This window comes from Myotis brandtii, unplaced genomic scaffold (assembly GCF_000412655.1).
Source record: "Myotis brandtii unplaced genomic scaffold, ASM41265v1 scaffold314, whole genome shotgun sequence".
Taxonomy (NCBI): Eukaryota; Metazoa; Chordata; class Mammalia; order Chiroptera; family Vespertilionidae; genus Myotis; species Myotis brandtii.
The window spans coordinates 3,385,913-3,396,884 of NW_005362033.1; the positions used below are offsets into that span (position 1 = coordinate 3,385,913).

At 49.4% G+C, this 10,972-nt stretch overlaps 1 protein-coding gene across 2 annotated transcripts in view; it reads left to right on the forward strand.

Moving 5' to 3' along the window:
• The window catches only part of PIGL (phosphatidylinositol glycan anchor biosynthesis, class L), a 72,069-nt gene extending 61,404 nt beyond the window's left edge, over positions 1 to 10,665 (forward strand). For both annotated transcript variants that reach the window (XM_014542887.1, XM_005870203.2), the window contains 4 exons: positions 3,325 to 3,392; positions 7,183 to 7,214; positions 8,803 to 8,936; positions 10,371 to 10,665. In XM_014542887.1, coding sequence (XP_014398373.1) covers positions 3,325 to 3,392; positions 7,183 to 7,214; positions 8,803 to 8,936; positions 10,371 to 10,469 — 333 coding nt within the window. In that variant the 3' untranslated portion in view covers positions 10,470 to 10,665. The remainder of the gene's footprint in view (positions 1 to 3,324; positions 3,393 to 7,182; positions 7,215 to 8,802; positions 8,937 to 10,370) is intronic.
• The last annotated feature ends 307 nt before the right edge of the window (positions 10,666 to 10,972 follow it).

Genomic DNA, 10,972 nt, shown 5'->3' on the forward strand with positions numbered 1-10,972 from the left:
ATGCAGCCCTTTGTATTTGTTCACTCAGTCATTTAGTAATCATATTTTTAAATCTATGTTTTTACTTAGTTTTTGTCTACTTATCATTTATTGAAAGGGGAGACCAGAAAGTGGTTGCAGAGAAAATACTTAAAGGGCAATAGCTGAAACTTTTCCAGAATGAGAAAGACCTTAACCTACCATTTCAAGCAGCCCAGTGAGTCCCACAGGAGGAGGGAAACCCATACGCAGGTATATCATAGTGGAGCCGCAGCACACCAAAGAGAAAGGACATCTTAAAGGTAGCAACGCACAAAGCCAAATCACCTACAAAGGAGGAACTTTTTCTCTTGTTGATATTTTCTCTGGTTATTGAAATCTAGAGAAACATTTTTCTAAGCTGAGGATAAACTTGCCAGTGTGGGAGGAGCCTAGACCTAGGCTTTGTGTGAGCCTTTGAAAATAACAAAGGTCCCCTACCCCCCACACCCCCAAAAAATGTGAAATGAGGAAGAAACAAAGACCTTGGAGAATTTGAAAAGTGCCTGAGGCAAAATCCAGTGGCCCCAAATCCCCACGTGCCTGTGGTAACCTGGCCCCGCGGCCAGCTGTCTGCTGTCCCGACCGAGCGCTAGACACTCAAGCCTGTGTTGCTGCGTGGTTCCGCACACTTCCACGTGGCTTTATTAATTTTTTTAATATATTTTTATTGATTTCAGAGAGGAAGGGAGAGGGAGAGAGAGACAGAAACATCAATGATGAGACTCATCAATTGGCTGCCTCCTGCACACCCCCAATTGGGGATCGAGCCCGCAACCCAGGCATGTGCACTTGACCGGAATCAAACCCGGGACCCTTCAGTCTGCAGGCCGACGCTCTATCCACTGAGCCAGACAGCTAGGGCCCACGTGGCTTTATTTTATCTTCACCTCAACCCAAGGAGGAAAGGAGGGCAGGTATTATTTTCCTGATCTCTCAGATGACGAAACAAGACATTGGAAGTTGGAAGAACTCCCAGTGGTAAAGTTCTGTGACTTGCCCGATGGGCTGGGGCAGTGGTTGGCAAACTCATTAGTCAACAGAGCCAAATATCAACAGTACAACGATTAAAATTTCTTTTGAGAGCCAAATTTTTTAAACTTAAACTATATAGGTAGGTACATTGTTATTAACTTAATTAGGGTACTCCTAAGGCTTAGGAAGAGCCACATTCAAGGGGCCAAAGAGCCGCATGTGGCTCGCGAGCCGCCGTTTGCCGACCACGGGGCTGGGGTAACTAGTGTCCTGAGTGGAGCAGCTGCAGCCCCTGCACCCACCTTGTTACATGAAGAATGGGATCAGCCATAGCCAGTTTAGCTCAGTGGATAGAGCGTCGGCCTGCAGATTGAAGGGTCCCGGGTTCGATTCCAGCCAAGGGCACATGCTCGGGTTGCAGGCTCGATCCCCAGTAGGGTGCATGCAGGAGGCAGCCGATCAATGATTCTCTCTCATCATTGATGTTTCTATCCTCTATCCTTCCCCCTTCCTCTCTGAAATCAATAAGGAAATATACTTCAAAAAAATAAAAAGAATGGGATCAGCACTTGAGTTAGATGATTAACTGGTTTTTTAATAGACTGTATTTAAAATTTTTTCATCTACAGTTGACATACAATATTATTTTAGTTACAGGTGTACAACATAATAGGTTGCTGTTTTCCATCCACAGCAAAACTGAGCAGAAAGTCCATACATAACCCCTGTCCTCTGCAATTTGTTGCAATAGTGAACCTGCACTGACACGTCATCATCACCCAAAGTCTATAGTGTACGTGAGGGCTCACTTGGGTGTCGTACATTCCATGGATTTTGAAATATGCGTAATGACATATATTCACTATTATATGATATAAATCTTTAACTCAGATTTTTTTTAACTTTTGATTATAGAGAATTTCAAGCATACAAAAGTAGAGGAAATAGTTTAGTGAACCTCTATGTTCCTATTACTCAGCCCACCTCCTACATTATTTTGAAACAAATCCTTTTCATCATATTTCCTATTTAAGTATTTTAGTATGTAATTCTAAAAGACATTGAATATTTCATTAACATTAATATCATTATCACCCATAAAATTAATTCATATCAATGTTTTGCATTTCCAATAGTCTCATGCCATAAATGTGTTTTTATTCGTTTTTCTTTTTATAGCTTGTTTGAATCAGGATCAGTGGATAAGACTACATTTTCTTTCCATCTGTACCCTACCCTCCAGCCTATGCTCAGTAAAAGTTAGCTGCTCACAGTTTCCTGTACATGAAGTCAACACATTTTATATGGTGTAGTATCGAAAGACCAGTCATGCCGGCCAGTGTGGCTTGGTGGTTGCACGCCGACCTATGAACCAGGAGGTCACAGTTTTATTCCCAGTCAGGGCACATACATGGGTTTCAGGCTCAATCCCCAGTGGGGGCTGTGCAAGAGGCAGCTAATCAATGATTCTCTCTCATCATTGATGTTTCTATCTCTCTCTCTCTCTCCATTCCTCTCTGAAATCAACATATATGTATGAAAAGAAAGACTGGTCATGAATTCCTTCCCAGCCTCTTCCAATTCCAGTTTCAGGACCCTCGTCTATGCTATGTGGTCAGCTTCCTCCTCTGGGGACAGCTTGCTTCTTTCCATCACCCCTAACCAACTAGTACTATTCCTTTTCTGGGTCCTTGACTTCTCTAAAATATTTCTTTTATCCAAGTTATCCTTTTATTATTATTATTATTACATTATCATTATTTAAATTGTTCTTTGGGCTTTTTAAAATCCATCTATGTAGAACTGAAATGTTGGAATCTAAGTTTTTAGTTAATAAAGAGATCTATATTTGTGGAAATGGAAGCGGAGGCCGTCTATGAATAAACGTATTTCTGCTGTGAACTTAACCCCAGGCCATGGTGGAAATTGTCCCCTAAAGCTTTTGTGCCCTCAGTAAGGCACAAGGAAAAGAGACCGATAGCTCAGGCAGCATCATGAACAAAGTCCACATGGCAGCCAGCCAGGAAAACTAAATGTGCTAATGACTGGCGAGGCAGATAAAGACAAAGCTACTCTGAGCTTAGTAGCACATCATGGCTGAATTCCACTCTGCTCCACCTCCAGGAACAAGAACAAACGGCAAAACTCCTGTGGAAAAGGCTCCATACAGTCGGCCACACCCATAGTTACACACCATTGATCTGAGCCAGAGTCAGTTCAGATATGCTCAGAGCGTGAAGAGTTCACGGCCCTGCTCTCTTCTGCCCTGCCCAAGGGAGGGCACAGCTGGCTGGAGTCAGGGCAGGAGTGCAACCCTCTCTTTCTCTGCAGGTGGTGACTTTCGATGCCGGGGGAGTGAGTGGTCACCGCAATCATGTTGCTCTGTATGCGGCTGTGAGGTACGATGCTCTGGGTCATGGGGGGAGACGTTTGTCATTTGCTCAGAGGGATGGTTTCTGAAGCACCGTGAGCCCATGAAACTGCACTGTTAGCAGCGAGCGGTGGTGGCAGTGGTGGTGATGGTGCTCATACATCTCCCGCATTCTCCCCGTGAGAAATCTCTCTCAAGTCCTATTGTTTCATCTCCCAAACAGCTGTGTGTGTGTGTGTGTGTGTGTGTGTGTGCACCATGGACACAGCAAAGGGGTAACTGATTTGATTTCTCTCTTTGCTTTGACCGCTGAAACCTTTAGGGCCAAATTTGCAACTCTTAGTAGCACATGTACGAGACTTTAAGGATTGAGTTGTGTGAACCAGTGTGCCTCCTGGCTTCATCTTTTTTTTCCTCCCTATTCTCATTCATTTTTGTTGTCATCTGTTTTATATATATATGTATATTCCTCACCCAAGGATATGTTTTTATTGATGAGAGAGAGAAACATAGGTTGGTTGTCTCCTGTATGTGCCCCAACTGGAGATCTAACCCACAACCTAGATATATGCCCTGACCTGGAATTGAACCCGCAACCTTTTGGTGCACGGGACAACACTTTAACCAACTGAGCCACCCAGCCAGGCTGTTGTATATTTTATACACTATTTCATATCTTTCTTTGCAGGAGGGGGATGTATATACATAACATGAAATCTCATTTGTACTTCACAATCACCCTATTTGACTGATGTGGATTTTACCAGTAACAAATAAAACCTGAACCTCGAAGATATTAGGGACTCACTCAGGGTCATACGAACATACGTCCTGTTTCCCGTCCTCAGGAGAAGGGCTTCCCGTGGGCGCCTTGGCAGCAGCTTGGTAGACCTGGCCCAACTGCCGAGGAAGGAAAGGGGCAACTTGAAGTGAAGGGCTTATCTTCTCACCTTCTCGGCAGGCCCAGCCTTCTCAGCCGGGAGCAGAGAAATGCGTGACGGTGGAATGACCTTACCTGTCCAGTCGGGCCTGCTCGTTTCGCCCAGGCAGGGAGGCGGTTTGCCCGGCACTGCCAGGCTGGGGTGGCAGAGGCAGCCCCAGACCCCAGGAACCCGGGGGCTCCATTTAGTGCCTCGTCTGTCTGCTGCCTCTGCAGACCCATCCAGTATCAGAGCCTTCCAGCTTCGTCCCTAACGTGTGCGTCGCCCCCTGGAAGAGGCTATAAATCATCACCCACAGTCTTTCTTTTTTTTTAAATTTTGTTTTATTGCTTAAAGTATTACAAAGAGTATTACATATGTGTGGGCATATGTAATACCCACAGTCTTTCCACACCATCCCTGTTTCCCTGACGCGGGGCGGCAAGCCTGCTCCCGCCCGAGGAAGACTCCTCACATCCTATCCCAGCCGGAGGCGCCACATGTTGAAAGACCTGAACCTGCCTTGGGCCCCTCAGGTTCAGGGAAGACGCATCCCCCGGTTACAGCCAGAGATGCAATTTTTCATGAAGACACGTGGGAAGCTGAGGACACCCAGGAGGGGTCTTTCCAACCAACCCTGTGGTTACTCTGAGGCCTTGGCTCCCAAGACTAGAGTGGACGGTCAGCCCCATGGAGCGCTGAAGGGGTGGCTCCCCTCATTCCGCTGCATGCTGAGCCTTGGCATTTACTACCCAGCTGCCCCAGAGAAGGGGCCGGATCGGGGCTGCTGCAAACACCACGACTGTTACAGGGCACTGCAGGCTAATTTGGGTGGGTCCCCTCCCTGTCCCCCCCACGCCCTGTCCCACTGGAAGCAGGGAAGGCTTCCATCTGGCAAAGAACCCCAGGGACAGCTTCATGCTGTGGGGACACTTCCTTTGGAAAGGAGCCTGGGGTGCAGCTTTATGTGCGAGTAAGGGTTACTGTGCTCGAGATAAACAGTGTGTTGATGTGCCTAAGTCCATGCTCCTCGGAAAGTGATCTCACAGCGGCCCCTCCCCACACAGGGACACGCCTGGGAAGGTCACAGTCGTCAGTTCCCCATCTCATGCCCCAAAAGTCTCCCTGTCCCAGCATCTTACATTGTTTCCCAGAAAGCTCCGGAGTTCTTCCTCCTGCTCGTCTGAACTCCCCATGTGCCATATGCGTTCCAGGCATGGTTTGGAAGTATGGTTTTCTCAGGTGGCTCCCTGGCTGCTGGCGCCACAGCTGTTTGAGGCCGGCTGTGTCCCTGCAGAGCACAGGTCTGCTTCTTACTCTTATCCTTTCCCTCCTCGTCCCCAAGTTCCCTCTCCTGCTGGCCTTGTTCCTTCTCTTCCTGCCTCCCCAGCATGGCCCCTTCTCTCAGCCTCAGGCAGTTGTCCTTCCGTGTTTGAGACCAGAGTGGCTGGCAGCTTTGCCCAACAGCACCATCCTGCCGGAGGGGAAGGCGGGTTATTTCTCGCAGTCCTCAGGCGCTGCTGCTCCCTGGACCTGGTGTCTTCTTGCGCACAGGCTTCCCGCCCTGCTGAGCAGAGGACCAGTCCCTCAACCTCCGTCCTTCCTCCCCTCTGCCTGCCTCCTACTCCCACCAACCTACCAAAATCGTCCCACAGCCCCCCCTGGGTATATTTCAGTCCTCATTGGTCTTGACCTTTTTGTGGTGTCTGACCCTGCCTGTCACTGCGGTGGTGCTCTCTCCTCTGCCCCTCTGGCTACTCCTCGGCCTCTGCCTGGCTTCCTTGCACCACAGGCGCCCTGCGCTCCGGCTCTCATACCTCTCCCCTCCACACACCACCGCCCCCCCTCGAATTCTGCCTCCTCCAGTACCCTCCTCGGCACCAGGGGCACAGTGCAGGTTTGGCACAGCTGCGTGTCTCCGGTGCTCACCTTTCTCCTTAGCTGAGACCCGCATTCCCACCTCTTTCCTTGGAGATGCCCAACCGCCCCGAATTCCGAACACACCAGGGTCCATCCGGACTGCAGGACCAGTCGCCTCTGTGCTCAGGATCCCAGGAACCTTTCTCTGATTTTCTACTTCTCAGGGCTCATACTTGATCACTTCTCTCCAACTTCTCTTCTAGCCTCTGCTCCCAAGAAGCCCTTTTCATGTGTGTCTGTGTGTCCGGACTACCTGCCTCATCTCCCACTCTTGGCTTTTAAAACAAAGCGGGCCAGAGGTTCTGAAATCGCTGCTGCGGGGCCTGCCTCCTCTGAAGGAGGAGACACAGCTCCACTGTCAGAGTTGGGAGTGAGTGGGGCAGGTCAGAAAGGAGGGAGGGTGCAGGGAAGAAATGTCAGCATTTTAAATAGTCTCCCACCAGCCGGCTGACGTGGCTCAGTGGTTGAGCGTTGACCTATGAACCAGGAGGTCACGGTTTGATTCCCAGTCAGGGCACATGCCTGGGTTGTGGGTTTCACCCCCAGTGGGGGCCATGCAGGAGGCAGCCAATCAATGATTCTCTCTCATCACTGATGTTTTTATCTCTCCCTCTCCCTTCCTCTGAAATCAATAAAAATATTTTTTAAAAATAAAATAATCTCCCACTATACTCACATTACAATTTCAGAAAGACAAACCTTGAAGCGTCCACCCCTTCCTCTCTGATGGGCAAGGCCTGAGCTGGGGCTCTTCGTCAGCCCGTGGCCAGCCTCCAGATTGGGACTGGCTGTCCTTGGGTAAGGTGCCCACCGTGGGCCCTTCAGCTGTAGCATAAATCTATGTGCCAACTTATGCAAAAGAAACGACCTAGAAGCTGACCTGGAGGGACCATGGGCGTGACAGGCTTCCTCGGCAGGCCCTTCCTGTTACCTGCAAAGATCATCTTACTCCTCTCTCTCTGTCCTTTCCCTCCCCAGGACCCTCCATTCGGAAGGGAAGTTACCTGAAGGTAAGCCTGTCCCTTGTGCTAGCGGCCGCTGGGTCAGGGAAAGCCATGGTCCCCTAGGAAACCTATTAGTGTGAAATGTGTAAACGTGGCTACAGAGAGCTGCCCTAGGCCAAGCGGAGGTGGGTGGGTGGATGGGGAGACTGGCCACCCTCTTCCTGACTTGGCTCAGGGTTCCGTCTATGCGGGTCCCCAGGTCTTAGAGTGCCCGGCCAGGCAGGCAGCCCCCATGCGTTGGGGAGAGACTGAGGGTGTGGTCAAGGTTCTCCAGAGAACCAGAGCCGATGGAACCAATAGGAGAGTATTTAGTTACCTATTTATTATAAGGAATTGCTCATACAGTTATGGAGGCTGAGAAGGCCCAGGATCTGCCTTCTACAAGCTGGAGGCCCAGGGGAGCAGGTGGTGTCATTCTGTCCAAGCCCCAGGGCCCAAGAAGCAGGGAGCCAATGACGAGATCCCAGTCCCAGCCCAGGGCCCCCAGAGAAGCAGGGAGCCAAGATCCCAGGCCCAGTCCAGGGCCTGAGGGCCGATGACCAGCATCCCCGCTCTGTCAGGCAGAAAAGGAGTTCTCCTCTCCTTGGCCTCTTGTTCTCTTCAGCCCCTAACTGGATGCTTACACGCACGTGTGCACACACACACACACACACACTCACACATACACACACACACTCACACTGGAAGGAAATCTACTGACTCAAATGCTAATCCCATCTGGAAACACCCTCACGGACACCCAGAAATCATGTTCAGCCAATCATCTGGGCGCCCTGTGGTGCAGCTGACACGCCAGGCCCTGCCCACTGGCCTTCTAGCTTTCTCAGGGTGGGTGTTATCCACCTCTGGTGTTCGTTCAGTCTGTCTGTCCAAACTCACCTCCCATCCTGCAGTTAATTAGCCAGGTTGTAACTGACTGGTGGGTGCTCGATGGATTAATCTGCTTGAGTTCAAAACTCTTCCTAACCCAAAGGATGGTGCATGCCACCCCCTGCCATATACTGTGTGGTGCCACTGCTTGACCTGTGAGCTAGTGTCTGGTCTGTCAGTGGGACAATGCACATTCCTCCCAGGAATGCTGTGGAGATGAAAGATATGAAAACATATGAGCATGTGCCCTTTCTCAGGAGCTTACTGAGGTCACCAAGCTGTGAGGTCTTTGGAACTTGACTATAGTTTATTTGATTCTTATTTGCTAACTTTGTGAGACAGGCAGGTCCCACACTATCAACACCATTTTACAGATGAGAAAACTGAGGCTCAGAGAGGTTAAGGGACTTTCTTAGTTCTTTAGTGACCGAGCAGGAAGCAGACCTCTGGCCTCCCAATACAGAAATTCCTGTCTCTGTCCTCTTTCCCCTGGCCCTGAGGTAGCCAAATCCCAACCTCTGGCAACCAACCTTTTCTTGCTAGGACTGTAGCAGGGAGAGGCAGCAGGCCAGGTGTCCTGCGGACCTTTCACTCTTCTCATCGGTGAGAATGATGGACAAAGGGCCACTGCCCCGCCCTGAGCCCCAAGGGGCAGGTAGGGTGCTCGGGAAAATCTGTCTGGAAGCAACAGCTCTTTCCTCCTCCCCCTCCCTCCCCCACCCAGGGTGCACGGTGCTCACGCTTCAGTCTGTGAATGTGCTGCGCAAGTACATCGCCCTTCTGGACCTGCCCTTCTCTCTGCTTCATGCCGGCGATGTCCTCTTCGTGCTGACCAGCAAGGAAGTGACACAGGCCAAGGTGAGGATTGCAACTTCCTTCACACCCCACTCCAGATCTGCCCAGACTCTGGCTCCTCAAACCCTGGCCTGCAGAGGCCCTAACAGAGACCTCCCCCAGCAGCCAGCTTCTGCCCCTGCATGTCAGTACTGGTGCTGGACCTGGAGTCATAGATTTTCAAGAACTACCTTTTTTTTTTTTTTTTACTGATTATAAAAATAATACATGTTAAAAAAGCAAATAATAACATATGCTTATTGTAGAACATCTGGAAATGCATAAAAGCATCAAAAGAAAATTAAAATAATAAAATTTCCTGCAATCCCACCTCTCATATGTAATCCTAGTTAATATGTTGGCTTATATCTTCTATATAAAGAATATTAGATAAATATATGTACATAAGAATATATTTATTCTTATATTTTTAAAAATATATTTTTATTGATTTTGGAGAGGAAGGGAGAGGGAGAGAGAGATAGAAACATCAATGATGAGAGAGAATCATTGATCAGCTGCCTCCTGCGTGCCCCTAGTGGGGCTCAAGCCTGCAACCTAGGCATATGCCCTTGACCAGAATCGAACCAGGGACCTTCATCCGCAGGCCAACACTATCCACTGAGCCACACCAGCTAGAGTGATAGTTCCCTTTATCACTTAAAGCTTGTTGTCATCACAGGTGCACTCACATCTCTGAAGCCACATATGTCCTGACAAATATAAAACGAGTTATTTAGAGAAAGGTTTATAATGATATTAACTTGGAGAGGAAGATCACTTTGGTACTTAAAGAAAAACAGGCAGAAACCGTTTATATGTTCATATACAGTTAAATCAGTTGCTATTATCCATTCTTTTTAAAAACTGAACTCTCCCAGACCTGCATAACTAGATGATAAACATTTCTTCCACTAGGCAGCAAAGAGAACCCAGGCCGATGTGCACCATTCTTCCTTCCTCTCTAACAGCACTTGTACTTTCCGGGCTACCGGATTCAGAGGCGTCTGAGCCTAGTATTCTAGCTGCCCCGTGAAACACCCTGTGTATCAAACATGCGAAGTGCTGGGGCAAAGTGATTAACAACGAAGGCTCCAGAGGCAATCGGATGGCTCTGGGTTCAAATGTCAGCCCATTCTGTGCTAGCTACTTGAGATGGATACGTTTCCTCATCTATGTTTTAAGAAATAATAATAGTACTTAACTCACTGGGTTGTTACAATTGAAATACTGCGTGGAGACTGAGCGTTACCGCTGCGGCGCATCCTCTGCTGTTACCACAGGGAGCGCTGGCCATGGGAGAGGGAGGCGGTGTGTGGCAGCCGTCCTCGGTTCCGAGGTCACAGGAAGAAGCCTGCCAAGGCTCTAGCATCGGTGTGTTGTTGGCAGGAAGATGAAACAAACTAACAGGAAGCGCTCAGTGCCCTTGTTTGCTAACGTGTGCTCCGGTTCTTGCAGAGGGCCATGTCCTGCCACCGCAGCCAGCTCCTGTGGTTCCGCCGGCTCTACGTGCTCTTCTCCCGGTACCTGAGAATCAACTCTCTGCACGCCCTCTGATCCCGGGACAAGGAGAGAAAGGACCAGGAAGCGGCCTGCTCGGGAGCTGGCTATGTCCCTGAGCCGAAGGAGAGCCCGGTGGAGGGTGGCCTCCCAGGACCCTGCTCCTCAGGGTGGCCAGCCCCTGAGGAACGGAGGCCATGCAGGCCGAAGGACTGTCTAAACTTCACCCCTCCTCTGGGAAAAAACACACAACAACCAAAAACAAGCCCAAGAGTAACCATAGTTACCCTGCTAGCTTCTTCCATGCTTGTGAGAAATAATACATGTGAAAACCCAGCGTATGGCAGGCACCTAGCCCAGCTGCGGCCATGTCAGTGACCGTGCAAGTGCCGCAGGCCAGTGCACAGGTGACGCTGCCGCGCATTTACGCTGTTTCAGAGCCGGCTCACCACACACACACACACACACACACACACACACACACAAGAGTAGTCTATACTGAATTAGTTTAACCCTAATTCCTTGATTTATCTTTGTGGCCTATGTATCAGATTTGAATC